Raw genomic sequence first — 27,985 nt, forward strand, 5'->3', positions numbered from 1 at the left:
GTCTTGGCGCTTTATCTCCTGTTGCATTAACGGCGAACCTCAACAGTTTTTGCGCCTTCGTGCGGGAAAACTGCCCATTAGCTTGTTCCTCAACTCTGGTGTCAATATTTCTATCATGCTAACCATCTTGGTGCAAGAGTAACTTGGGGATACGAATAGATCCCGATCACCGGATGCGCTTGATAGTAATTCGCTTCTTGTTCGTGACATGGTCCACGGAAGAAGGGTCTGGGTGACATCAATGAGATAAATTTTAACGTTCTGGCATACATAACCCTTTGATCTTGACTAAAAGGTATTTACTCAGTATCATGCACTACTATGTCTGGCAGTTGTTGTGCGTCGCAGGGCTAATTCTCTACGCCGTTTGGGGTAGCTACTTTGTGAGAAACCCGCTAGATAACATTCCTGGCCCCCCCTGTCAGCGTTGGTGGACGGGTAAGGGTACCGAGTGCACAATCTTAGGGAGTTAATGCACTGACAAAATCGTTCAGGCAACTTGGAACAGATATTTGCGCGGTATGCATGGGATTTCCACAAGATGCTTGCGGAACGCTACGGTCCAGTATCGAAGTTCTATGGGCTTTTTGGGGTACGTGACGTCAATCGTATAAACGCATCGCATTTTTTGAGAACGTTGTTCACAGACAAGGGAGCTGTATGTATTTGATCCAAAGGCCATGTACCATATCATGGTCAAAGATCAGAACAGTTTTGAAGTGACTCGCACCTTTTTGGCGTAGGGATTTCCACTGTACTTGACGTTTCACTTCATTCGAAAGCCCTGCAGGACAAGCAAGGTCCTTTTTGGAGATGGCCTGCTGTCGACGTTGGGTGCGGTGGGACTCTTGTCGTGTTGTCCCTGTATCTTATTCCCAATACAGGTGAACACCACCGAAAGCAACGGAAGATGCTCAACCCTGTGTTTTCCATCAGCCACGTGCGAGACATGGTGCCTGCTTTTCTCGAGGTGACGAAATGCGTAAGTGCCTTACCACCTGTCTTGGCGTCAGTGGCGTTCTTGATTGCGCACATATAATAGCTCCGAGACGGCATTGCAGCGCAGGTAGAGCATGGGCCCTGTGAAATCAATATGTTAGAATGGCTCGATCGCACCGCTCTTGAACTTGTGGGGCAGTGCGGACTGGGGCATTCTTTTGATTGTATGAAGGAAGGCTATGCCAATCCTTACAGTGCTGCCGTCAAGAACCTCCTGTACGCATTCCAATGATTCCTTTTAGCTCTATAGGTGAGAGTTAACGAGAATTCCAGGCCAACATTATTCAAATTGTCTGTTGCGAGGAAATTTCTCCCATTTCTTATCAATGTTGGTTCTCCTAACTTCAGGAGATTCGTCGTGAAGAATTTTCCGTGGAAGGCACTGAGGGAGATCTGTAGTATTGTCGACGTTATGGATGAGATAACGACGAAGGTCTTTGAAGAAAAGAAACGTGCGCTTTCTAAGGGAGACGGCGCGGTATTGCACCAGTTCCAAGAAGGAAAAGACATCATGAGCATACTACGTGCGTTCATGAAGGTAATTGCTTCCCTAACCACTGAGCCATCCATTGCAATAGTCCGAGCCAACATGGATGCTTCAGCAGAAGACCGTCTTCCAGATTCAGAGCTTGTGGCTCAAATGAGGTGGGCGTGACTGCATTCATCATGTATCTGTCTAATATTACTTTAGCACACTTGTTTTTGCCGCAACGCATACGACTTCCGGTGCCCTGTGTCGCACTCTTTTGACTCTTGCTCATCACCAAGATGCACAAGACAGACTGGGCGAGGAAATCCGACAAGCAATGGCTGAACTTGGCGAGCTTGACTATGATGCCCTGGCCAATTTGCCATACCTCGACGCAGTATGCCGAGAGACACTGCGCTTGTAAGGGTCCATTTTCTATTGACTTGTATATGCTCATATGGGAGTAGGTATCCTCCAGTCACCACCGTCACACGCACGTATGTCCCACCCAAATTTCGCCGGATATGTTCGAACGAACCTTGCTTTTTCTAGTGCAGGTGACAATATAGTCATCCCCTTCTCGCGTCCCGTCAAAGGGAATGATGGGACATATATGCGCGAGGTCCTTGTGCCCAAGAACACGAATGTTGTTGTGTCAATCCTGAACTCTAACCGAGATCCTGAAATCTGGGGAGACGACGCGCTCCAGTGGAAACCGGAAAGATGGCTGTCTCCGCTTCCACAAAGTGTTATCGATGCCGAGATTCCAGGGGTTTACTCCCACTTGTGAGTGGTATTTGGGAATATCAATCCTAGAACGCTCATACCCAATGATCCGTTTCTCCTCCAGAATGACATTCATTGGTGGTGGAAGAGCGTGCATGTGAGACTTAAACGTTGTGCCACGATTGTCGGTCTCTGATGAGGACATACATAGCGGATTCAAGTTTTCAGAACTCGAGATGAGTTCGTAGGTTTCGTTCTTGATCAGATTCCGGCTAACAAGTTGGTCAGAAATCGTCCTTTGCATGCTCATCCAGACATTTAAGTTCACTCCGACGAAAGAGATCGCTTGGACCTTGCATGTATCATCTCCGAACGTTAAAGGTTCTGAGGATGCCAAGTGGCAGTTGCCGCTCCGAGTTGAGTTGAGATGATATTACATCGATGCGTGCGGTGCTAGAAACATAACCAGGGGTCCTGCGGCGTTTTGAACTGTAGTTGCTATGTGATATTTGAAGCATAGTTGGTGTGAAGTGGACTGGGGACAGTTTGGTCCCGTTCTTAGAGTCTACGGACAGTACAGTGAAATGATTTAGTGTCGGATGAAATGCATTCACGGTGAGTATTGGTTTTTTAAGATATTATGCGTTACACTCTTTCAGCACGACTCATCTACGTACTCTCCTCTGTTGCTTGTCGTTGTCGTCTTGGGCAGCGTCCCGCGTCCATGGAAGTTTGGTCACCGTCTAGTCCAAGGGGCGGCGACCGGGGATTCAAATTACTAGCTTTCAATATTTACCTCGTGTTCACACTCTCGGCGAGTCGGTGGCCAGAGGGCTAGCTAACTCTCAATTGCTATGAAAATTGGCTAGAATTTCCCGGCTTAATGGCATGCATTGCACTGTTACTATCCATAGGAGATGATGTAGTACCAGCCTGAGTACCAAGTTGGTTTCAAAGTTTTACGTACAAGCTAGTCAGACTCGGTCCGGAGCAGGTAGAGCTTCGACAAGGAGTTTCTCGTCTCTCAAAAGAACAGATCATGATTTGAAACCGTCTCGTCGAACCCAACGATCATGTCATCCACCAGCAGGAACGTCATCCCCACCGAAGACGAAGTCAGGAAAGCTATTATCGAACTGAAAAAAGGCAACCCTGCCTCTGGCGTCGCCAAAATCCACAGCCTCTTACTTCACACAAATTCATCATGGACGGTCAGCGAAAAACGCGTCCGAAAGATCTTGCAGAGTGAAGGGCTCATCAATTCGGACCCTGGGACGCCCAACAGTACAACCAACATCATCCATCCATCTTTTCGCCTCAATAAAAGCCTTGATGTCAACAAGTGGACCAATAGGGTAGAAGTCAAGTACTTCGACGCGATCAAGGGCAAGGGCCTCGTTGCTAAAGAAAATATAGCAAAAGGGGATGTTCTATGGAAAGAGGACCCCTTCATCCTGGCCCCAGAATGGTGAGCTCTCCTACACGTTCCGTTGCTCGAATGGAAGAGCTCACGTCTGGAAAGGGAGATCTATGATCTTCAGCACTTATCTGAGGCGTGCTCCTTCTGCTCGTCCATCATCCGCGATCCTTCCCCGTTGCATATATCCTGCGAGGCCTCCACAACCGCAACTCCCTGCACGGCCAGATACTGCAATAGACTCTGTCGTCTGCAAGCAGAAAAGGTACACCCTCTCCTATGTTCCGCACGCAATCCCGCATCTGTACCACTCCTTACCTTCGCAAGAGATGCGCAGTGGATGGCCCTGCATGCTCTCGTGCAGTGCACCAGCCGACTTTTACTGGCTTCTCAGCAGGATGCTGCAACGTTCGACTTGGACTGGGAAGTAGTCCAGGGCCTCGCTGAGCTTGGGATGGAAGAACGTGCTCAGTGTCTTCGGTGAGCCGTTGGACTCCAACACTTCGATGGCGGATGACTACTGACTCTCTAATAGCGAGCAGGGATTAGAGCCCGATCGTGAAAATTGGCGGAGAGCCTTTGAATTGTATTTGCAAGCATTCAAAGAACCTCGGACACCTGCAGAACAGAAAAAACTCGCACGCGTCTTGAAAAAGCCAATTTCCGAAGAGCTACAGAAATTTACTTTCGAATATCAGGCCTTCTTACGTGGCTTGGGCCGCATGAGTCTCAGTAAGCGGTTCCATAACGATCGCATTTTGTTCGCTGTTTTACATCGGTTCGTAGATCTGGAGGCCCATGGTGGACTGTACAGGCTGCACTCTCACCTTAACCACAGTTGCACTCCCAATGTTTCGATAAGACACTTGGATCAGCGCACCGCGCTCTCGCGCATCACAGTGATCGCAAAGGAGGATTTCGAAATAGGACAGGAGCTCCTTATTACATACACCAACCCCCAGAGCAGTCTCAGGGATCGACGCCGGAGATTATCAGAATGGGGATTCGGACCTTGCCGCTGCAAGCGCTGTGTTACGGAAGAGAAGGTTTGGAAGGAATCAGATAGCAACACCCAGGAAGCAGACGATCTCGCAGATCAGCTCAAAGCCGGTCTAGGAGTGCTATAGGATGTGTCATTGAATAATCGGCCACTAGGATTAATTTCCGTTAAGCAAGTGTCCGTGATCCCCGTGCTCTTTTGTAGTCGCAACGTTCTGGTTCCATCGTCGCTATTACAGGCATTCACAGATCGGATCACTTTCTTCAAGCTTCAAGATTTGGATCTTCCGTTCCATCCATCGGAAGACATTCATTCCTATCAGAATCAATGTGGTAAACTCGTGTGGTGCAATATATTTTGTCACCGCTGATAAACTATATCTCATTCAGATGACTATATCCCCGTATGTGGCCCAGTCTGGGTCGATCTCCTCATTCCGCAAACTACCGGAATGACATGACATACAAGCAACCTGTGTTCTTGACCCATCGGTGACAGTGATCTTAAACCTAAGTTTGATCTTTAGACACGAAGCTCCACTCAATCATCGTAATAACACACCGCCTAATCGTGCATCGGGTGAAACCTTGCTTGTTATATTCATTGTAGCGTCATGGTGGAGAAAATGACAGGCTGTGACTGTCGGCCGCTTAACTATTACGCCAAAAGGCAAAGCTTGTGTTTTGAAATCGCGGACATTAGTATTTATGTAGATTACGGGAACTCTAGTAATTAACGCATGCTTGCACAGGGTAATGGAACTCGATCAAAGAACGGACGAATGCTGGAAGAATATGGTAAAAGAGAGCGAAAAGCGGCTTTGCATAAAAATACAAATCGTCACCGTGTTATGGAAGTTTTTGTCCAATAAAAGTAGTACTCTACGTAGGGATAGCCTCGGGGACCCCTGTCCCGTCCGTACCTCCGTGACCACGAATGCCCTAGTGTGAGGTGTACCATCAGTTCGCCGTTCCTGCCGGCAGTGTCAGACGTGCGTTCCATAATACAGCGCGGCGATGTGGAGGTTACTATCATAAGATAATCTAGACTGAACGCGTTCTCACCAGGAGCCATGGAAGTTGCCGGTAAGTCGACGTTGGAATTATGAGCTTAGATTCGTGTGAACAATGGACGATCAAGCTTTGGGTGAGATTTACAGTCCGGCGGTGAAAAAAATGTATTCATCAAAGTATTTATTATAGGATGAAGTGTCTTCTGTAGTCGGAATGAGCAGAAGAAATTAGTGTTGTTACCAACCCGTTAAGAATTATAACTTGACCTGTTCATGTTAGTTAAATGGATCTGCTAGCAGGCCATCGTACACGAAATACTGCAGGCTGACGAGACCCGAGAGCAACAGCCCTCTTCGGTTAGAAGAGGATATTTTGCATCCACGGCATATTCAATCGTCTGTCGAAATTGGATGGGTTCCAAGGCATGAAAAACATGGTGAGTGAGGCTTTACTCTATAAGCTAATGTCGTCACACCTGCCCCCATGACAAAGAGAGTACTAGCGGAGATGTCTGGGGGGTGTCATCAGGCATGAGAAATGGTCATCGAGCTCGATCGTTATTGATGACTCGGACTAGCTAGCAATTCAAGTAATCAATTGTTGTTTCACCCGTTATTTTGCGATTAATTCAAAGCAGGACACACCAGTTATAACATATTCAGCTACAACCTGGGTTGGTAACAACACCAGTGGGAGGAAGTACCAGACTAAACACAATAAGCGGCGGCGAGGCGAGCACGTTGCTAGGACGGTTACAGTGAAATTGTAGCTGCCAACACTAGAACTGCAAAGCTGAGCGGAGCTTGGACAATCAATTTCCAACCGCGAAGCTGGGAGTTAGTGACTGGCTACGAAGCGAAGCCGAAGCCAGAGCATCCAGTTGAGTGTGGCGAAGTGACCACATCCTTGGCACCTGTCGCAGGCACCGGTTTCCCAGGGTAAGAGTCTGTTAACTAGGCTAGAGGGACGCTAGAAGGGCAGGTGGCACCAGTTTTGAACCTGCGAAGGTTCTTGTCAAGGGGCTACCCCTACACCTACCGCACAGTTCTTAGGAGGATACAACTGAGCCTTTATACCACCTGGGGAGTAAATGGTTTGTTCACTACTGCAACCAAGTCCATACCTGATACTCGTGACTCACCGGCAGGGGTTAATTGGGGTACTAATTTCTAAGTGGAAGAATAGAAAGCTTCATCTCCCAGATTCGGTCAGACTTTAGCATGAAGCCGAACCCAAACCCACTTCGTATAAAAATTGATAGTCCTTTGGGTGAGGTTTGCAGTCTGAGATTTGCAGTACAAAGAGGTGGCGATAAAATGTGTTCGTTGAGTATCAACTCCAGGAAGATGTGTACGGCACGATAAGCAGCAGTGATGCGAGCACGTTGCCAGAGCGTTTGCCGTGTAGGACTATAAAGCCGAGCGAAGTTGGGACCGTTTTGCCTGAAGGTTTGATGCGACCAACGGAAATTGCGAAATCTGCTTATCAAAGAGTATCCCTTATTCACGATTTTATGCTCACCGGTTTCGAATATTCTCGGCTCCAACATTCCTCGGTCAACCTTCCCTCCCTCTCTATCGCAGCAACATACTCCACAGCCTCGGCATTCGACCTTCCTCCGAACCTCTCCACCGCACATCGCACAGCTTCACGGACAGCAGTAGGCATTTTGTTCGAAGAACTATCATAAAAGTTTAGGGTTCATCATACGTTACATATAATCTTGACCCACCCTGAGATGATAAGGATGCCTCGTTGCTGCCCCAGCATTGTCCAGATATACTGTGCATCCTCTTTCATCAGATCTTGCACATACGTCCGTTTGATACCCTCTGGTCCATCACGAGAACACGCAACGCGGTAGCGGAGTTTTCGTTCTTCCGCATGAAATTCCCATTCCGTGTGATAATGCTGATCCTTGTGTGCAGAACGGCAACCGAAGTATAAGATAGTATCTGGGGTCATCAAGGATCAGCTGATATACAAAGACAGCCAAACATACTATTGTGTCCCTCGTATATGCGTTGTTCAATGACGGCACGCATAGGTGCGATACCTGTCCCTGGACCTACACACACCACTGGTGTGTTTGGATCCGTAGGAAGTGAGATGAGGCCTTTTCTGAGACCAATACGAAGGGTATCTCCTGGAGATGATATGAGTTCAGGAACTACGCTAGAACGCCGTGCGGACCTAATTTAAGCCCTGATAGATAACTAGTACAGACGCCTTTCCGATGAATTTTCAACTTCGTGCCATAGCGCACTATAGCAACACAGAGATGTATTTCACGGGGATGGAGCTGACGAAACAGAGGTGAATTGAACTGCAGTGAACACATTTTGACTCGAGCTCACCTCGATGGAACTAGCAATTGAGAACTCTCTTGGTCTCAGCGGAGGGAACAAGTCAAAGACATACTCTCTCGGTATCCTTGTGAACCGGAACTCGGACAAAACTTCCCAGGTTGTGCGTTTCACGCGTTCACAATAATCATACATTTCGTCCTGCACGTCCTCAATAAAAGAAAGAAAAATGACGAAACCCGACGTACCGCTCCTTCTATCGATACAAATTCATCAAGTTTTCGCGTTCAAGTTCATCGGTAGCAAAATATCGCAGCAGTTGGAAAAAAGAGCGGCGGGGCACAGCATTGAAATCGAGATAGCGCGTGAATAGAATTCGAAGGGAAACAATTTTCGGTAGATGGTCGGGCAACGTTTGATCTGTAAGATATTAGATGGGGTTTACTGGGTCCTGTTTTGTCGTACCTAACATTGTATGTTCCACTGTGAAAAAATCGTGGGCAACATTTGCCCAGCCCATGGTGACAAGGGAAAGAGTCGACTTCTGATGCAGCTGCAGACGGATGGATCACAGCAACATCTCCAGGATTATATCTGAAATTTCCAATCAGTAGCCGCGAATTCAAAAGACAAAGACTCGTACTTTTATATCGTCTTCGAAGGAGAACTCAAAATGGCGTACGTCCTGAAACCAATCTTCCGCAGTGATCCGTCTTTTACATTTCACTGAAGCTGTATGAAACTTCGTGTCCTCATCTAGAGGATCTGGATTCAGCGACGTATCAGATGCCACATTGCTCAAGGATACGCGAGGTGGTGGTCGACCAGCAGGAATATTATCTTGCTCGTGCGGCAGTGGGTAGAGCTGTATGAGAACTTCTAGGAGACATTCGATCCATGGGTCCAATGCACCATCCACCCTGCACATCGATCAGCCACGGGAAACGCAGTAAACAAAGAATACCCACCCCATGCGATGCTGTTCGTCTCCTTCTCCTCGTGAACAAATTTCATGACCTCCTAAGCTCTGCATCCTTCTCGACAGCTTCTTCGCTGGCCAACAGAATTTCTCATAGGCGGTGTCCCCCAAGGCCGAAAACGCAGAAATCCATGTCCTCGAATAGGTCGTTTGGGAGATCAGACCTGAGTAACATGTTCCATAACGAACTCATGGCTCTGGGTTCAGCTCCCCAGCCAGTGGTCAAAACTAATAACGACTGGGAAGCCGCCTACTGGTGGATACGCATCCATGCTCTTCACACGACAGTGAAAATGGACTCTTCGACATTCCCTCGCAATGCGATCAGCAGCCTTCTGAGCTGTACCTGTTTCCGTAGCGTAAAGAATCAAAAGTTCGCGAGACGCAGATAAATGTTGATCATCTTCTCCTGTTTTATGGTCATCGTGTGTAGACATATGTTGGGTGTTTAATGAACATGCACTGCGTGTTATCAAAAATTTCAGCTGTATGAAACGAGGGCAGAACCTGACCCTAGGGTTAGGGCGTAGCTATTTTGCTGCGCCTGCCACGGCGGCGTCGTGACGCGGCGGTGACGCGGCTGTGACGCGGCCACTGGCGCACCATGACTCTTAATGCAAGTATCCCCGGCCTATACTAATGTTCTACATTCGACTCTTAGATCAAGTTGCATGGGTTCACAACCATTCCCTTGTTATTTTATACATCACAGCGACACGCACAACTAGCAGTCTAGCACACCAACAAACGACCATTTTATTTTCCTCCTTTTCTGGACTCTCCGAGTCTGTGGAGCACGTCGACATCTATCGAAACGGGCCACATTCTTCCGAAGCCGGCAGAGAACTACAACTTAGAACTCCAACTTCAACAGCATGCTATTGTTCTGTTCCTCGTTTCGAGCTTTAACGCGTTTTTTTGAAATCAATGGCCTTTCGATGGAGAGCAACGAGAGTGACAGCGTGCAGCATGAATGCAGAGCCACTAGTTACTCTCGGAGAACCAACAGGCAATTTTATGAAACCGTGCTGTAGAATTCTTAGTCATCATATGCACTGAGTACTGCGCCGTGTACATATGCCAATGTCGATATGAATGCCCATTTTCATGGAGCCGGGTGGTTCATAGCAGTAATGCATGGGGCGCCCCCAAGCGTCGATGACGAAACGCCGCATGGCAGTTTGGATTTAGGCGCTGCTATGTCACGGTGCGTGTGGCGCACCTGGTATGTAACTGAACAACCTATACAAGCACGCATCCTAACTCGCCTCTGCGTCCAACAAAACACATGCTTCGATTCGGTCTTTCATTCTAAGTGTGTGTGCACATCAAGTTCTATTGAAATTTGCTGGTGAGTGATCGCATGTATTATACGCTTTAGCCAAAACCACTGAGGCGAAAGAGGGATAGACAGGCTGCACCAGCCTCGATTGCTGTCCAGCGAAATAAAGATTCGTGCTCTTGAAGAACGCTATAGCAACAGATCAGAGCAGAGCTGGACTGTGTAGATAAATTCGGCGCGCATTATCCATAGCTCACCACGCTCCTGATATGTCCATGTCAGTGGTCAAACCACAACGGAAGATCGCAGGACAAAAGGAACCAGCCTGGGTCATTCTGTATCTCCCAGATGAACGGCACACTATCACCTGTTCTGACGACGCTTCATTGCGAGTATGGGACTTAGAGAGTGGCAAGCAGAAAGGCGGAAATTGGAAGGATAAAGGAAGTGGAATAATGCGGGCCATAGCGTTGTCGCCGGGTGGCAAGGAAGTAGCAAGCGGGGGTGATGATGGCATAGTGAGATTATGGGACATCGAGACAGGTAAAGTCACTGCAAGATGGACAGGCCACAGTTCGGAGGTGTCGTCTATCTCTTGGAGTCCAGACGGAGGTCGACTGGTGAGCGGATCACACGATGGAACAGCAAGAGTGTGGAATGTCGACAGCGGCGAGACCATCCTTGAACCAATCGAAACTGGGCATAACGTGCGCACGGTCCACTATTCACCCGATGCAACAATGATTGCAACGGGCGGGCACAACAACGCCAACGAGGCCTCGGTGAAACTCTGGGATGTCAAGACAGGCGAACTACTCAAAAAACTTAAGGCAAGCATGCCAGCGCTTGGCGACGTTTTATGTCTGGCTTGGTCTTTGGATGTCAACACACTTATCTCTGGGTCACTTAATTTTGATGGCCACTCCATTAGAAAATTCGACATCGCCACTGGGACACAAACCGCTGTGCTCGAAGGACATTGACATCTTGTTAGAGCCCTTTCATTATCTCCCAATAACCGTATCCTTGCGAGCGCATCATCTGACAAAACAGCACGACTTTGGAACATTGAAAACGGTCAACCTATTGGACCACCCCTCCTCCATGAAGGCGCGGTGTGGTCTGTGATCTTTTCTCCTGATGGCAAACTGCTAGCTACTGTCTGCGATGACCGTCACATATACATATGGGATGCCGTTGCTATCGTCAAGGAAGCTGGCTTTGGTAAACTTTTGACTGTGAGTTTGATTCCTGTTTCTTATCGATCACATTGATGACATGACATGTTACTTAGGCTTCCGCCCCAAAGGTATCTCAACTTTGAATGTTTAGAAATAATGTGTACTGATCTGTATTATTTCAGGTTGGCGGAATGTCAATTTTAGAGGTAATGAATCGTTTCTTTCAACATGCCCTGCTTTTATTCATTTTTGTGCCAGACGGATGCCACACCACGTCGAAATCAGAAATTCTCCGATTCGCATCGATTGCCGCCAGGTTTTTTCAATGATGTACATGTTGGCGTGAGTTTCCGGAATCATGGTCCAACATATTAATGACAATCAAGTTTTCAGTCTTCTGCAACACGTCGTCCCCCTCCCCGTCATGGCCGTGGCAACCGCATAACACCCTCATCATCAGGTACCATCCTTGGTCGGCTTTCCTCGCTCTTCCCACGTTTTGACCACACTACGCCTCGTGTCGTTGACGTGCCCACCGTCCAGGATAGAAAGGTATGTCTACCTCCGAGTTCTGCGTGATTAGATGATAATTCGCCTCAAAGGCCTTGTATGTCTCCCCACCGCGCCAGAAAAAAAAACTTTTGCAAGGTGCCCACACTCAAGGTCAACAGCAACAACAAGGTCAATCCCATGGCCAGGCATCATCGTCTCGTCCCCCAGCGACCTCTGCTACCGCAACGTCCATGACATCTGCAGCTGCTGGTGCAACTCCTGCGTCTGCAACTGCAACACCGTCGCGTCCTGCTGTCAACAGTCTCATCAGCCTATGGACTCGCATAGTACTCTGTATCTGCTGTGTCTCTGTTGACAACACGAATGGCCATAATTGATGAAGCAGCGTTTCATCACTTGCCTTACTTCTCGTTATGTGCTGACGTTCTTGTCCTTATATTTTAATTTTTCCCCTACTTTATGACTACCTGAACGGGTAGAGCAGCATGCAGTACTTCATGGTCAAAATCTCTAGGTGCAGTCTCCCTGTGAATAATCAGCAGTGATGATATACAACGATCGACTATTACTGTACTTATGTGTATGGGAAAGGCATCAGTCCTCGCAAGACCTTAATCTCAACTACGTATTGCATACATTACTCTTGTCAATACAACAAAGATCGAAAAAGGCTCTATATCCATATTGCGCATGAAATCAAATAAGAGAATGTCGAAGAACAAAAGCAGCACAAAGTGAGCACCACCCACTGGCATAACGGAATAACATCCAGCATGACATACTCTACAAAGGGAACCCCGTCGGACGCACCACCCCCGTCTCCGACTCCACATACATACCATACGCCATCTGTATCGTCTCCCCATCAAGCCCCCTTATCCTAAGACACTTCCCAAATAACTTCTTATCAACCTGATACTGAATCCGGCTCGCAAGATGCTGCCCGCCCACCAGATCCTTGATCACGCCAGCAATAAGCCGTTGCTTATGCACGTTGATCAATGGCTCCAGCTGCATTGAAGGCGGGAGAGGCGTCAGCGAATCGAATACCTCTGGATGGGCTGGAGACTCGAAATTGACGGTTTGGGAATCGATGCCAACGGGGTCGTGAGGTGAGGTTGGGTCGATCAGATCTGGGAGTCTGCTGTAGCGGTATAGTTGAGAAAGATAGACCCCAATAAATGGGACGCAGGCTGATGGCGTCTTGGCGTCGTGAGAACCTTTTGATTTTCCCGAGGGTAGGTCTGTGCTGCTGCTACTCAAGACCGTAGACGTCCGCGTTGTCACACTCAGAGTCTTCGGGTCTGCCATAGCAGCGATAGCATCGCGCATAGCCTTGAAATCATTGTCCGGCGACACGAATTGCTTCAGCTTTTGAAGCACCCCGTTCTCCCACAACCTCACGCGTCCCCAATGCCGATGCATAGCCTTCACGACCCACTCGTTTTGCAAACCGGCGATGATGGCTGCCAACGTATTGAAATTACTCTGGACGTATGCTTTCTGAAAACACGTCGCGCAAAGTCAGATTTGAACTAAAACATCATCGAAATGCAAACTCACCAAAGCGACACGAATGAACTTGCCCACCAACATCGCCCTATCGCTCGGATGCGTCATCACGATCTCGGCAACCACAAAATTCGCAAGCAAATTAAACCGTCCTCGAACAGCAGCCAGTGCGGTCGTCTTCTGACTCCACCGTGACTCGGCCTTCCAACGCGCCCGGTCCTTGAGATACTGTGCCCAATCCAATACATTCACCTCTTGACACGACATCCAATCGTCCATGATCAATTCTTCAGGCTTGACCCCCAAGAAAAGCTCTCGGTCGATCATCGAGAAGTGCTGTACGATCGTGTCGGCGCTCACGTTCAGGATCCAGCTTCGGTGCTGTTTTCGACCAGGAGGTAAGAATTTGGATGGAGAGGTTATTATAAAGGGGGATGCTGTAGACGAGCTGTGGGACGTAGACGGTCTTGACGGTACCCTGCTCTGCAATATCTCAAGTGGAACGGCATCTTCAGGCGCAGGTTTCAAATCGCTCATCCTCACAGGCGGTGACGTCGGTCCCGACCCTCCAAACATGGCTTCCACCGTCCCAGACGTCAACTCCGAAGCCACCGAGCTGAAGAAGCCATCCGTCGTCGTCGTAGCCCCCGAAATCGTCACCTGCGATCCAGTGCCCACAAGAATCTGCTCATCCACCCTCAATGCCCCAGTCTCGTGCTGATCAATCTCATAATCCTCCTCCTCTTCCTCATCCTCACTATCCAACGCAAAAAACCTCGGCTGCTCATCCCCAAAATCACCCACAGCCATCCGCTCCTGAATCGTACGTACCCACCCGTCCACCTTCTTTGCTTTCTCTTTCCGCTTCTGAGGATTGATCTGGCCTTCAAGACGTTTCAGAGCCTCTTCGACGCCCCCATTATCCTCTTCGTCGCTCAAGGAATCCACGAGGGCGTTGACCTGCCATTGCTGGATACCATTCCCCAATGCAGCTCCGACAGATGCAGACGACGCAGCAGATCCACCCGAGGCTATCGAGTCCCGAGAACGAATCCCCAACGAGGAAACGCTGTCCACCGACCGGCGTATGAACTCGAAATCCCGCCTAAGAGGCAATCGACGCGGGGGCTTGCGCAGACCTGGTGGTGCGGGTGGATTCTCAGCATGCGCCTCAGAAGAGGTATCTGAGAGATCTAGATCGTCGATGGAGACGACGTCGAAACGCCATGGTGGTTGGGCCTGCACTTGGGCGACAAGGGGGTTGATCCGTGATCGTGAGGATAGGATTGAGCCGAAGGAGTCCGTTGAATGTGTGCGCGTGGACGCACGGGAGACCGACGATATGGATAGGCGCTTCTCTTGTGTAGACTTGCGTGTCTCCTGAGTAGACTGACGTTTCTCCTGTATCGACACGCGCTTATCACTCAAAGAACCCACCGCCACACTATCCCGCTCCTCCTCTTCCTCCACCTCCGTAACAACCCGTAATTGCGTCTGCAGCGAGGACAGGTCTAGCTTCGCCTCAAGCCCTTTGACCGCATTCTGACTCTGCTTCCCAATCACGGGACACGCACCCCCATCCAACACCTTCTCCCCTTTACACCCACCCACACCCGCTGGCTCAATCATCTTCAGATACTGCTCAACACCGCCCCTGACCATCAATAGATCCCCCGTCGCATTCAACTCCAAATCAAACGCCGAAACGTTTGCAGGAACTGCAAGGCCCGTATCCACAGTCTGCCTCGAGTTCAACACTCTTTTCCATCTTCCCAAACGCCCGATTGTCTTCACGAATGCACGAGAGATCGCACTCTGAGGGAACACAATAGGAGGGGGGGCGCTGTTCGTAGGGGTGGTATCGCTTGTGGTAGAAGATGCTGCTGAGATAGAAGCCCGACTCTGCTGGAGTATGTTCATCTGCAACGGTTGTTGCAAAATCGCAGCAGCCCTGGGTGGAGAAGACACGCTGCCGGAATTGAACGAAAATGCGTGGCTGTTGTCGCCATGAAAGATAGATTGGGGATGTGCGGGTGGTTCGTCGGGTGCAAAATCGAGGTCTACGTCAGAGTCGTCTTGCTGTTTGGAGGATATGGCTTCTGCAAATTTTTCTCCTAGGACGTGCGTGGGCCGGGGTCTGGTAGGAATGTTTAGGCTTTGCCGCGCGGAAACGGAGCCGGAGCGGTGTCTGCGGGTATGGGCTTCTTTGCAGTCTTTGACGACTTTAATGAGTTTCCTTACGATGTTCTGTGTTTCATACTTGAGCTCAAAAAACCCATAAAAAAGGGAAGACTCACCAGACCATCCTGGTGTTTCTTCAAAATAGGATCCTTCACAAGGGTATTTAACCAACTTGCCAACAAAAGCCTCAGCTCTTGGTTCGGTAAAAAATCCATGACGAAGAACGTTAAGAGCCAGTATCGGATAGCTACGAACGTCCGCACGCGCACGATTTTCCGTATCATATCATCTTTACCACTTAGCGCCCAGTGAAAACGACAGATGAGGAGGTGGCAGAGGTCGACGGCAGATATGTATGTTCGGTAGGTTAGAAAGAAGTTGAGTAGTTCGTCGTAATCAAGATCGCTTGTTAGCTGGGCGATCCATCGTTCGATCGTCGCTGCAATGAGCACCTTGGTGGTCACGCCTTCCCCGTCGACACGCACTACAGGCACATCTATAGGCCCACGGCCCCTGCGAGAATTAGAAGGAGAAGACATTCCACCACGGCTGCTCTGCGACACTGAGACATCATCACCATCCAAATCAGAAGAAACGTGTATTTCCCCCCAGAGGACAAAACGGGGGTCATTACGGGGTGCGGCGCTATCCTCTGCGCGAAGAGACATTTTGATAGTCGTCTCCCCTGCAGAATCTGAGAACAGTCTATCCAGTTGTGGAAGACCGCGGTAAGTCTGGAGAACATCGAACACCTCTGTTGAGTATCGGGAATGCATGCCCGTTTCTGGCAGTGGGATGAGTTCTGGGTCGGATGGGACGATGCCTGGGGGTGGGGAGGGGGAATAATCTTGGACGAGGTCGGGTGAGACACGGAGGGGGAGGATGGAATCAGGGGTATCTGCCCGCTGTGTGGTATCTCCTGCGCGCGCAGTCAAACCGGACTCAAACGACTGCATCTCCCGTAGTGCACGCGGCATGGGTAAAAAACCATGAGAAGAAGGTCTAGTGGGCGATTCAAAAGTAGTACTGAGTCCAAATGGATGTGGGATGAGACCTGGTAAAGCGTTGTTTTCGGACTCAGAACTCGAAAATGGAGAGGTGGGTACAGAGCCGTTTGGCCATTGCATGACCTCCGCAAAAATGTCTGCGACAGGCTGTTTTGGCGAATCAGGGAAAAGCGCAGTTGGCTGTGGACGTGGCATATCTGCACCAGTGACACTGTGTGAATGAGTCCTACCAGTGAAGGTGGGTTGCGTGGATGGGCCTGCAACAGACGAGCTAGCAGCCATGCCGAACATGTCTGGAATAGAGCGGGTCCTTCGTACTAACTTGCGCGGCTGCGTGGTCGTAGAACTAGACTGAGATTCCTGGGCGGTGAACTTTACTTTATTCTGGGTGAGAAAACTCATGCGGGAACGGGTTTTGGAGGCACGAGTACGAGAGGCATCAACGGACATGGACACCTTGTGAGTCATTTGCTCTGCTTCCTCTGCAGCAGCGGCGGGAGCGACTGCATCGCGACGACTTTAAATAAGTAAGTAACGAAATTAGCTGTGCATGGTGGCGATGACACAGGAGTAACCGCACCTGACACGATACATCTGCTTTCCGTGCTGATTGACGAAGGCGGTGATGGCGTATGGAGAACGGACATCTTTACCTACACCAAGAAATTGATCGTAGCGCCTCTTTAATTCTCTGGCAGCTGAACCAGATGAAGTCTCGACGAAGCTGCCATCAGCTGGTAAAAGATTAGAGGCATGCGGACCAACACAAATAAAGAACATACGAGCTATTGAAATGTCTGCAGATGCTACTTCCTGTGGGAGCGATTTCCATTCTGTATCTGATGTACGGGAGAATGAGAACGAAGACTGTGAATTGTTTAAAGAAGGTGCGGGAATTGGGAGCAAGAGATTTGCTTGTGCGAGTTCGTCTGTGGGTATCTCTGAGTCAGTCGTCGCGCTACTCGTCGCCGACGTCATATTCAGCCCCACCCTCACTGTCGTGGTCGTCGTGGTCGGTGTCGTAGTCGCGGCTGACTGTCAGTAAGACATGAGTGGCTTCGAAGAAACAAAAGCAGAGTGACACCGCATGCAAACCACGTGCCTTACCCCGCATCGTCCTCTTCCACGATGTCGATAGTTACAATCCGCGTGCGTCTAATTCACTACCAAAAAATCACTGAAAATCGTCAACGAATCCGTAGAATGTCGAGTTCTTTAACAATCCAGCAAGATTCTTGGATCCTTATCACTTTCGCGTCACTTTTGAGTGCATAGCGCCTCTCAAAGACGGTCAGCGCAATACTTCATTTGTAGCTTTCACCTGCTAACTTTCAAATATAGATCTAGAATGGAAGCTCATCTATGTATCTTCACCAGGGAATGAAGAATTAGACCAAGAACTAGACGACTGCCTCGTAGGTCCAGTCCCAGTCGGCGTAAACTCTTTCGAGTTCGAGGGTCTCGCTCCTGATCCCGCGAAAATACCAACAGAGGACGTCCTGGGCGTCGCTGCTCTTATCCTCACAGGATCCTATCGTGATCAAGAGTTTGTACGCGTTGGGTACTATCAGAACACAGAGTACGATAACGAGGACATGAAAGCCACTCCTCCGGAGAAAATTCAGTTTGATAGACTTGTACGCGATATAAGCACAAAACTACGCGTCACCCGCTTTCAAATCAAGTGGTTCGTCTTGTTTTTCATGTCTGTGATCTGAATCTCATCTACTCAAAGGGACGTCGTGCCACAATCACAAGGTTACGCCGCTGCAGGCGCTGCAGCATCAGCCGCCGTTCCCTCTGCAAACGACCTAGATGGTGCAAACGACCTGGATGGTGATGATGCGAATCGTAGTACTTAGATTCATTGTATTCTTGCATTATACCTACAGCCCGTCATTTATCGAACACTATGCTAACGGCTTACTCCTGTACAAAAGCACATAGGCAGATGCGTCCTCCCCTCCTCCATCAATCGTCCCCAGCTTCTCCTTGGGAAACACCGATACCTTGTCATCATCAAATTTGTACCAATCTTCATCGTCTTCATCAAACGCACGTCCATCACCTGACTTTGCATGGAATACGCTCTTCTTCACGAAACCGATATAATGCCCCGCATCAGCATCTGCTCCCTTGTGCGTAACGATGGCTGTCCAAAATTCCAAAATTCAGATTATCCCCAAGCAAAATCACAACGAGACCCACCAACAAGATCATACAACCCAGTCACGCTGCATCCAAAATCATTCTTCAGGTCAGCATCGGCCAATCCCTCCAGCTCCTGCAGTTCCCGCGCACGATATATGCTCTCCTCCTCCAGGTCCCCCGGCACCACCTCACTCGTAGGCGCCATTTCAACATCCGCACTCTCCTCTGCGGGCCTAGATGACGACGACGCCTCCTGCGCCACTTTCGTCCGTTTACGCACCTTCCGCCGCTCGGCACGCTCTTTCTCAATAGACTTTAGGCGGCTGGACACCGGCGTGAGCTTCGATTTCAGTTCATCGGTCACTATTTCCAACGCATCAAACTCTGACGCAAACTTCACTTTGCGCTAGGGGACCGTGAGACGTGAGGCAGAACTAGAAATGATTCGTGCTCACCATGATCTTGGCCTTCTTTCCGATATCGCGTCTCCATGCAAAACGAACCATGTGCACCGTCAGGTAACTGGGTAGACGCGAGAGACGCGATGTCTGACTGTAAACTGCTTGACGTCCAAGCGAAGGAGAGTTCTTATCCAATTGAGAGTTCAGTGCCTGCATACGCATAAGCAAAGACCAACCCAAGCACAAAAAACATGCATACATCCTTGATACCAGTATGCATATAATTCGTTGTCGCCGAAATATTGCACTCGACTTTCAGCACCTTCTCTATCGTGACAGTGCTAGGCTCTTCAGGCGCTTCGTCACATTTCAATCTGTCCAAATCAGTCAGCTGAAGCTAAGCAAAAAAGGGAAAATCTAGATCACTCTCTGCGTATCTCTGCCATCATAAACTGATCGACGAATCTCCTCCCCCCCGCTACTGTATTACCCGTAGCATCAATCCCAGGAACCTCTTTCAAGCCATTCGCAAGCTGTGTCCAACACTCCTCAGCGTCTATACCTTAAGTCAACGACCCAACTAAAAAGACGGCAGAAAAACGCTCGCCTTGCTGCGCGAACCCCCCTAAGATTCCATTCTTGCCCGATCTATCAACCTCCCCGAACTGAGGCACAATCTGACGCAACACGCTCAAAAACGTGTTAGGAATGTATCCCTCCGTCGTACGAGACATGTCGCTGTACAAGTCTCTCAGCGCACGAGGTAGGACATCCAAATGCGGTGACCTATGAGACATGGGATCACGAGCCACGTATGTAAGAAATAGAAGCATACGTTGAAAGAGCTGTCTGAAGTTCGGGTATTGCACGCATCGCTTGGACGGTGGCGTTCATGTAGCAGGTATTTCCGAGACTGCGAGCATATACTTGTCACTTCACGGTACACTATGAATTGCTGTAGCACCTACTTTTTCAATCCAACTGGTAAAGAGAGCTGCAAGAACAAAACCCTGAGTAATCCACACGAGCGCAAATAAAACAAACGTACGGCTTCTGCAATTTCCGACTCGTCCATGTCTACGCAAAAGCGATCACTACAACCCTTAAATCACATGCATACTGAGACGCTTACCCTCAAGAAAAACAATCGGTTTTTCAGGTGGCTTCGGGAGCTCGCCCGCAGCGCCAATAACCATGAACGTCTGTCCCTAACCACATATTTAATACACATTCTACAAAACAAAACAAGAGCGCACTCACCGCTTTAGGAGCCACCTTTTTCCAATCCGTATCATCCTACACGAATAAGCTATACATCGAAGCACCCGCATAACACGAAAAGTTCGCACCTTGAGCACGCCACCCTTGATCATAACTTTCATACGCTCCGGCGGCACGCCCGTGACCTGATAAATCGCATCTTTGAACGCGGCAGGTGGAAGTGATGTCTCTAGGTCAACATCGAGAGTTTTTCCTGCGTGTTTAACGTGTACTTGTAGTGGAGCCATTGATTTGGATGAAGTGCAGGTCTGCGGCAGCGTAATCGGGTGATCAGAGTGACGCGTTCAAGGGGTAGATGGGAATCGATTATGTAATGATGGGGACGTGTCTGTGACGTCACGCTGAACACGTTCCACAGTAAGCAGTGCACCCATCCCGTTTTAAAGGCTGCATTGTGCAACGTAGACTTTAACCTTGACATCGACGGCAAAAACGACGTTAAGCACGATGACAATCTAGTATGTATTGAACAAACCGAGTTTGACAAGCTCTCATGATCCCACAGTTACTCGCTTACATTCTTACTCCTAGCAGCAGAAGTAAGTCCGGCAGCACCTGACTTCAATTCATGATTCATAATGCGTCCAAACTAGATGGTAACATTCTGCCTGCTTGTATCCCCACTCCCTTTCACAGTCCGCAAAAAACTTTTCCATTTTCTCTCTGAAAGCCCCATCGTCGCCAAAGTCGCGTATGGACTCAAGATTTCCTTCATGTTTGCACTCTAATCGCTCACATCTCACTCACTTACTAATATCATGACACAGTTTCGTAGGCATTCTCTTCCTAGATGCCCTCCAACGCATGTTCCGTGTAACAGCCGAAACCGAAATGGCAAAAACAGGCGGCCAGGGCACGCACGACGCACGAACTGATTTCGCCGCTCGCAAGTTTTAGTGCGCACCCCATCCTCTGTCATAACGCATGATTCAATCTGACGCGTTGTATTTTTCTTATCAGCGCTCAACGAAACACTTACCTAACTGGTTTCTGCCTCTTCCTCTCTTTGGTCCTCGCCCGCACGTTTTCCATCATCTTGGACCTCATCCACACGCAGGAGGAATACGCCAAATTGAAGAAAGTTGTGAGTACCTTCCATGTGGGGTTGGCTCCTGTTTATATATCATTGGTTTCGCAGGTTGGTGCTGGCGCCAAGGGTGACCAATCCAAGCAAATCGAAGAACTCAAGAAAAAATTAGCCGCGAGCGAAGCAAAGGACCGTGATTTTGGTGCGTTTATCGCTTTTTATCCATGTTTCGTTTCTAAACCAAACATGCATCCCTCAGCAAACCTCAAAAAGCAGGCCGCACAACAGGCTGCTGAAGTCGATCGGCTTGTGGGTAGGCACAATGAGGCGACTGGGGCTGTTTCGGACAAGAAATTGGACTAGAGGTCCTTTGTGTAATTGTCATGTGCACTGGCTTTCATGTTCTTTTAGTTCTTGTTGACGATCAGTTACCCATCTTTGCCATGGCCTTCCTAACAATCCGTAGTAAGTAGCAAATTCAGTGACATGTATTTGAAGGGTGCGGTACCTTCTCTGAGAGATTTATGCCAACCACAATATTGTCCGACAGACCCAAGCCATGTTTAATTCATTGACCATTGGCATAGAACCCTCACCCAACATGATAAAAACACCAAGGACAAATGAGTCTCTTGCTATAACCAGATGATAAGAGAGTAAGCGAAGCATGACCACTGTCGAGTACAACGCCCAACGTCGCAGTGCTGTCTCCGTAAACAGAGGAAATATATTTCGAATTTTGTTGCTATGATAGGCCAAAGAAATATGTTCAACCCAGCGTGGAAATTGATACTGGCTGCCGCATAGTAAATCGGGCAGCGGAACGAACCATCTACCGTCGGGCTTCGATGGTTCTTGTTGTACAAAGAAACCAAGGCAGCAACATGCAAGGTGCTCGTGTCGTGCGTTATAACTTATTCCTTCGAGCGTAAAGGGTCTGTCACAGAGTTGCAGAGCCAAGCGTGATCATAGATTTCAACATTTCCCCGTCAGATGAATTCAAGATAACAGGTGAAAATGCTTGAAGCATCCTAGCCAAGCTTTCTTGATCCGCATGGAAGAGATGTTGGAGTTTTACAAGTGGAAACGGGTCTGTGAGATGAATTGGATAGACGCCAACATCCGGCAGTGGCAACTGGATCCTCCGAAGCCGAAGTTGCGAAATCTGTCTGATCGATATCAACATTGACATGTCACAGTTGGCTGCTCACGAAAGAACAAATCTAGTCGCTGCTTCGGATGATGACGAGCGGCAGATATAATTGATGGCCATGGCAGCATACACAAACAGATCGCTGCGACAATTTCTAGGCGATAGGAGTATCTGAGTACGACTGGCGCTTTCCAGAATCGAAAGTGCCTCTGTGTCCCAATCACATAGATGATTCCATGCATGTTCAAGGACTGAATAATTTTAATTTTTTTAGAAGCATGATTAGTATGAGACGAGGAAGCAAATTTGTGCTCGCCGCTGAAATCTATCGCGCCGGGGGAGATGAGATTTGAGAGACCTGATGTATATGCTCCACAGGAGGAACGTTGCAACACTGGTACGTATCTAATGCTTCTCGCTGCACCGCGTTAGGATGGAAAAATAAGAATGTACGAGCGTTGAGTGCGCAGCCCTGAGTGTCAGTACACTCGATAGCCCTTAATGCATCTTCACGTACATAGTAGATGATGACCTGGTCCGAGCCTGTAGCATGGCGCCTTGCAAGGAGCTTGAATGCAACTCAGAGAATCGAGATCTGTAGTCATTAGCATTTGAAAGATGTGGAGCGTGTTAGTATAAGTAGCGGAATCTTCTTGCACGACGCGCTCCTTGGATACCACATCAAGCTGCATTGCCAACATGAAGAGATGCAAGTGAAAACTAGGACTATCTGTATATCTGAGCACTACCTGTCCATCGTGACCTCTGAATCAGTCATCGAGATCTATCAACTCGTCACATTCATGTCCATCTCCAGTACTGACATTGTCATCTCCTTCCTCACCACCGTGACAATCATCATTGTCCAGTTCATGTTCCAGCATGAACGCAGGAACAGTTACCCCAGAACGAATTCTAGGGCCTGGTCGCGGACCAAGATTAATTTCCTTCCGGGACTTACGGACAGCTGCGAGAGCTGCAATCTATGAAACAAGCACCAAGACTCTGTTAGAGAGAGCCAAGTAGACATTGCCAACCAACGCACTTTATCTTGCACCGAAGACTGCACCGCACGCTTTTGCCCTGTTTTCGCTGCAGGATCGAATCCAAGCTTCTTAATGATATCTGCCGAATAGGCCAACTTCGTTTGGGGTGCATTCGATGTCTCCGCATCATCAGATTCTGAAATACCATCTAAATCTCTCGCGGCTTGCTTCCACTTTGAGGACTTCTTATCCTTAGCACTATCAGAGGTTTGCTTCGCCCTCGTCGCGCCTATCTCCCTGGCCTTGGCAACAGCACGCATACCTTCCTTATCCCTCTCGAGTAGGCCCTTCAGCTCGCGATCGGCATCCTGCATCAGCTTTCGCTTCGCGCGCGCCTGGCCTTCGCGCCCCATGTTCTCAGCGACAAACATCGACGAGACATCCCGATTCGACCCGCTCACGACGTGCCCTGACACAACGTATGTGGTGTTGTCTCCACGCGAGCCAGATGCTTCAGAAGGCTTCAGTCCCCACTGGCGTTGCGGATCATAATCTGCCTTTCGCTTCTTTGATGACGATGTTGTCATTCCAGAGGTCCTGAGGAACGGAGGTGTGAGTCGGAGCGAAGGTATAGAACCATTCACATCACCTACCCTGCAGAAAACTCAGCTCGCCCGGCTCTTTGCCGTTGCACAGCGTTCGTCAAGTGCCAGTCGCATACGTCGCTCACTCGCTTGTCCGTCCAGCTTCCGCATATTTTTCCGTCGCGTTTGAGCACCTTGCACATGCCCAAGTCTTGTGCGCGTCCGATGGCAGCAATGGATTCGGCGGACTCGGGTGTGACAGCGAGTATGTTGTCGGTTGGGTGCGGTTTGCCGTTTTTGTTGTTCCGCTGAGCAAGTTATTCACTATCATGGGTAATGCTACTCGTGCAAGCTCACCTGGAAGGGCTTGAGAACCTTTGGATTGAGAAGAGCGATGACGTCCCCTTCTTTAAGCTTTGACATCGATTCGAAAGCGCCTTTGCTGCCGCCTTTGTAGAGCTTCTTGACTTTGCCATCGTCGCTCGTGACACGGTCAAAACTATCAGCTTCGAATAGCAAGAGGGTCAGAAATGCGTCTCCTCGAATGGTCACTGCGCCCGATGACGACGGTCGTGAACGCGCCCCGAAGTCAATCAATTTCATATTGACAAATTTTTTGCCGTGAGTTCTCAAGGACTTCTGTTTCTGCGGGTCCTGGGTACGAGAATTGTCACCAGCTTTACGATCGTTGGTGTTACTGGAGCCTCCTTCATCATCGGTTGCACGTCCATCGTCGCCAGGAGCGATATCTACGGGAGCACGCGTAGTCTTTATAGGGCCCCGCTCTGCAACAACGGCGATAGTGATCCAGTCACCTTCGACGGGCACATCGTAGCCTGACTGGTTGGGTAACAGTCGTATGCAAGAGTAAAATGTAGACGGTGAGAGGTAATATCGACCTCGGAGATACTCCTGCAAATCATCGTGCGGTAATGAACGAGACCTGCATACAATCCTTGAGTCTAATGATCTAATCGATTTCAATTGCGATGACAACACGTACGAAAGTCGGATGCCAGAATTTGGCTCAAGTCGCTGAAAATGGGGATCGTCAAGTGGCGGCTTGTGATCCACGGGGCCGACTTTAAGCTGCTCGATGATAGCCAGTCGGTCATCTCTGTTCGGCACAATGTCCGAAACAGGCTGGGAGGCACTAGGTGGCACTGCAATCATTTTGGCATTTGAAGCAATGGAGGGCTCAGGTTCGGGCCGAGCCAATGAGCTGTGAGACCTTTGAGCTGAATTTACTTGTTCTTGTTTTGCTGTGCCGCCTGATAATTTAGAAAGCTTGCTCAGGAGATTCGAAGGAGCAGGTTTCTGATATTGCACTGCAGCAATCGGACCTTTACCCGAAGGCCGAGAATTCACGCTCCGAGCTCCAGATGCTGAGAGGGACCCTGAGGGGGCACTCGTTCGGCCAAGTAATGAGTGGTGTGTATGTCCTGCATGATCGACCCTCCTCTTCTTCTCTGCCATCAGCGTTCATTTGATAAAACCCCGAGAGCACGCACGCTTACTTACTAGGAGATGGTGTAGCGGGTGCGAGCAAAGTTTCAGATGACTGTTTCCTCTTGGGAGATCCGATTACATCGTTGGCGGAGTCGGGAAAGGGTGTAAGCTGAGCTTGCAAGCGCTCGATCTCTCTCCGAATTTCTAGTTGTTTCTGTATTTCCTGTTCTGTTCTGTTCGTAGATGATTCCATTGCGTGTCGCCTTGATTGACGCGCGGTGGTTGATACAGCCGAGTAACACGCTGTAGTAATGAAAGCCGCTGTATTTGAGATGTTGGCAAGGTTGTGGTTTGTGGACGTGTTATTTGATGATGTTGTACGTAAATATGACAGGTTTGTATTTTTCCACCAAAGTTCCAGTGAGCCCGTCACCGTGACTAGGGTGTAGTAATTTGTAAATGGTGCAGCGCAAAGTATGCCACCAGACATGGCTGTGGCACATTCTAGGAACGACGGAAATCCACAGGTGACTTTGGAAGGGCTTGTGATGATATCTATATTTATTCTTTTGATGACTCCATTGCCTGCACTGGCTGGCAAGGCGTTCTATGTAATCATATTCGTGGACCAAGAGATCACGAGCTGTGCCACATTAATATTACTACATGTTCTGTGTTGCCAGTATCTCTCTTCTTTCCATATCTTTCCACCTCCCTCCACTCACACCTACTTTCTACTAGTCATGAACAATGTCATCCCCCCTACACTTCATCGTCGACGAGTCACTCTAGAACTCACCGAACGTCTTTGCTCTCAAAAACGTGTTCAAGATGGTATCAATGACCTCCTGAAGTTCAGCCACTCGCAAGATTCAGAATTTCAGCGCTACGGTCGAAAAGTCTTGTCTTTGTTGTTATTTCCATTTTACAGTCAACTAATGGTCTTTCCATGAAGATTATCGCCCTGACCGAGGTGAATATAATTTAAATTGTCGCAAGCTCTTTTAATAATGCTCTCGGTAATTAAGGTCGCACGCAGCACTCTTACACGTATGGGAGTCAAATTGTACCTGTTCATTACTTGTTCGCAGACTTTGCTGCCGTTGAAATCAGCGTACTTCAAAATGCTGATTTTAATCAGACACCGCAAACATGCCTTTCCAAAGGAACTGGACGGTGAATATTGACCAGTAATTTGCTGTATTTTCTTCTCACGATCCGTACAGATAGAATAAACCGGCTCTTGCTTCCGCTATACACTCATCTCGCCATACGTTACGGGGGAGTTGACACTGCCCGTACCCAACTAGGCATCAAGGAATTACTTGTCGCTCCGAACGCACCAGCCGCAGGAAAAATGACCTGCCCGCCTGCTGCTGCTATTTTATCAGTACCAAAACCAAACGCGGCGGAGGTTATGCCACGTATGTGAACCTGCTGCAATACGAGCCCTGGATTGACAAACGATTATTAGCACCTGATTCTTTCGCGAAAAAAAGAGCGAGAATCAACCGGCTCGGGGAATTTATAACGCAGCAATCTACGAGGGAGTCACACGCACGAAAACACCTAGTGCCTAAGCAATATCCAGCAGGTGACCCAAGTGACAACTGGGCAGGACATTTAGTGCCTAAGGAATATCCAGCGGCTGACATTAATTTTGGCGACAACGAGGAACCTTCTCGCCCTCGAAGGGTATTCACTCGAACAAATGCCCAATATTTTGGCATTTTTTGCACTGGAAAGCGACCAGTTGCTTCTGCCAGGACTGTTTGCATTGACTAATATATCCTGCATCTGTGCTTCATTAAAACTCTCATCCGTCTTTCTGATACTTGTCATCTCATGAATATGGAATCCAACTACCTGTATATCTAACATCATTGACACATTTTGCTACTGACTATCCCTCAAGGTTTTATATTTGTGATAATACATACACTGCTGTATCATCATTTTAGTCAATAAACAATCCACCTCCGTACTTCTGATCCTTGAAGCTTGAAGTCTGGAGGCCTCTGCTTCCCCCTGTCCGCATATCCGCAATATCATCCTTCCACCCCATCAACTTCCTTGCTATTTGTACCTTTGGATGACATATCTTCGTCGATGATATTAATCACCTTTCCAATTGATCTGTCCAGCTTCTCCAAAGCACATTCAAAAATAGGGGTCTCTCATAATAAAGCCAGAATATTCTGGATCCGAACCTGTACCTAGCACGGACCTAGCTGATGCAGGTGGAAAGGGGGTTGAACTCGCGAAAAGGTAGGCACCAAGGAATGTTTAGGTACCTGTGGTATCTGACTTCTGATACACCTAGTTTAATAGAACACCGAGTTAATATCGTCAGTGAGTGTATCAAGGC

At 48.7% G+C, this 27,985-nt stretch overlaps 9 protein-coding genes across 9 annotated transcripts; 5 read left to right on the plus strand and 4 right to left on the minus strand.

Annotated features, from left to right (window-relative positions):
• Positions 1–311: 311 nt before the first annotated feature.
• HD556DRAFT_1268012 (cytochrome P450) lies at positions 312–2,625 on the plus strand (the record flags this gene model as incomplete). Its single annotated transcript, XM_041299136.1, has 14 exons — positions 312–438; positions 495–592; positions 648–739; positions 791–834; positions 885–982; positions 1,043–1,215; positions 1,273–1,523; positions 1,578–1,644; positions 1,691–1,888; positions 1,936–1,965; positions 2,021–2,254; positions 2,319–2,351; positions 2,406–2,434; positions 2,483–2,625. 14 exons carry the CDS (start codon positions 312–314, stop codon positions 2,623–2,625), a joined length of 1,617 nt encoding a protein of 538 aa, XP_041162367.1.
• A 350-nt stretch (positions 2,626–2,975) lies between these two features.
• HD556DRAFT_273275 (uncharacterized protein) lies at positions 2,976–5,095 on the plus strand. The gene is made up of 4 exons (XM_041310097.1): positions 2,976–3,662; positions 3,717–4,091; positions 4,147–4,343; positions 4,398–5,095. The coding sequence occupies exons 1-4, from the start codon at positions 3,268–3,270 to the stop codon at positions 4,736–4,738; spliced, it is 1,308 nt and encodes a 435-aa protein (XP_041162368.1). The 5' UTR covers positions 2,976–3,267; the 3' UTR covers positions 4,739–5,095.
• Positions 5,096–7,127: 2,032 nt separating this feature from the next.
• On the minus strand, positions 7,128–9,346 carry HD556DRAFT_1431238 (riboflavin synthase domain-like protein; the record flags this gene model as incomplete). The annotated part of the gene is made up of 11 exons (XM_041304989.1): positions 7,128–7,305; positions 7,357–7,579; positions 7,627–7,770; positions 7,818–7,926; positions 7,982–8,131; positions 8,274–8,350; positions 8,457–8,524; positions 8,599–8,850; positions 8,899–8,999; positions 9,031–9,137; positions 9,193–9,346. 11 exons carry the CDS (start codon positions 9,344–9,346, stop codon positions 7,128–7,130), a joined length of 1,563 nt encoding a protein of 520 aa, XP_041162369.1.
• Positions 9,347–12,668: 3,322 nt separating this feature from the next.
• On the minus strand, positions 12,669–17,563 carry HD556DRAFT_1233804 (uncharacterized protein; the record flags this gene model as incomplete). Its single annotated transcript, XM_041297622.1, has 5 exons — positions 12,669–13,388; positions 13,449–15,644; positions 15,695–17,102; positions 17,166–17,319; positions 17,368–17,563. 5 exons carry the CDS (start codon positions 17,561–17,563, stop codon positions 12,669–12,671), a joined length of 4,674 nt encoding a protein of 1,557 aa, XP_041162370.1.
• A 91-nt stretch (positions 17,564–17,654) lies between these two features.
• On the plus strand, positions 17,655–18,447 carry HD556DRAFT_1268018 (anti-silence-domain-containing protein; the record flags this gene model as incomplete). The annotated part of the gene is made up of 4 exons (XM_041299137.1): positions 17,655–17,734; positions 17,788–17,875; positions 17,927–18,272; positions 18,321–18,447. Exons 1-4 carry the CDS (start codon positions 17,714–17,716, stop codon positions 18,445–18,447), a joined length of 582 nt encoding a protein of 193 aa, XP_041162371.1. The 5' UTR covers positions 17,655–17,713.
• On the minus strand, positions 18,443–20,708 carry HD556DRAFT_1518773 (uncharacterized protein). The gene is made up of 11 exons (XM_041309117.1): positions 20,487–20,708; positions 20,398–20,433; positions 20,270–20,345; positions 20,106–20,214; positions 19,973–20,050; positions 19,745–19,923; positions 19,564–19,693; positions 19,397–19,511; positions 19,192–19,347; positions 18,794–19,142; positions 18,443–18,737 (listed from the first exon to the last, which is right to left on the minus strand). Exons 1-11 carry the CDS (start codon positions 20,643–20,645, stop codon positions 18,496–18,498), a joined length of 1,629 nt encoding a protein of 542 aa, XP_041162372.1. The 5' UTR covers positions 20,646–20,708; the 3' UTR covers positions 18,443–18,495.
• A 77-nt stretch (positions 20,709–20,785) lies between these two features.
• On the plus strand, positions 20,786–22,042 carry HD556DRAFT_1358538 (B-cell receptor-associated protein 31-like-domain-containing protein). Its single transcript, XM_041302545.1, has 7 exons — positions 20,786–20,876; positions 20,924–20,957; positions 21,012–21,133; positions 21,186–21,314; positions 21,379–21,502; positions 21,557–21,647; positions 21,705–22,042. Exons 1-7 carry the CDS (start codon positions 20,866–20,868, stop codon positions 21,806–21,808), a joined length of 615 nt encoding a protein of 204 aa, XP_041162373.1. The 5' UTR covers positions 20,786–20,865; the 3' UTR covers positions 21,809–22,042.
• Positions 22,043–23,266: 1,224 nt separating this feature from the next.
• Positions 23,267–26,012, minus strand: HD556DRAFT_1268028 (uncharacterized protein). The gene is made up of 6 exons (XM_041299138.1): positions 25,690–26,012; positions 25,172–25,637; positions 24,526–25,111; positions 24,238–24,476; positions 23,644–24,181; positions 23,267–23,581 (listed from the first exon to the last, which is right to left on the minus strand). Exons 1-6 carry the CDS (start codon positions 25,868–25,870, stop codon positions 23,369–23,371), a joined length of 2,223 nt encoding a protein of 740 aa, XP_041162374.1. The 5' UTR covers positions 25,871–26,012; the 3' UTR covers positions 23,267–23,368.
• Positions 26,013–27,599, plus strand: HD556DRAFT_1358545 (uncharacterized protein). The gene is made up of 5 exons (XM_041302546.1): positions 26,013–26,516; positions 26,573–26,590; positions 26,646–26,793; positions 26,844–27,041; positions 27,092–27,599. The coding sequence occupies exons 1-5, from the start codon at positions 26,094–26,096 to the stop codon at positions 27,400–27,402; spliced, it is 1,098 nt and encodes a 365-aa protein (XP_041162375.1). The 5' UTR covers positions 26,013–26,093; the 3' UTR covers positions 27,403–27,599.
• Positions 27,600–27,985: the final 386 nt, after the last annotated feature.

This window comes from Suillus plorans, assembly GCF_016647745.1.
Source record: "Suillus plorans strain S12 chromosome Unknown HD556scaffold_17, whole genome shotgun sequence".
NCBI classification, from domain to species: domain Eukaryota; kingdom Fungi; phylum Basidiomycota; class Agaricomycetes; order Boletales; family Suillaceae; genus Suillus; species Suillus plorans.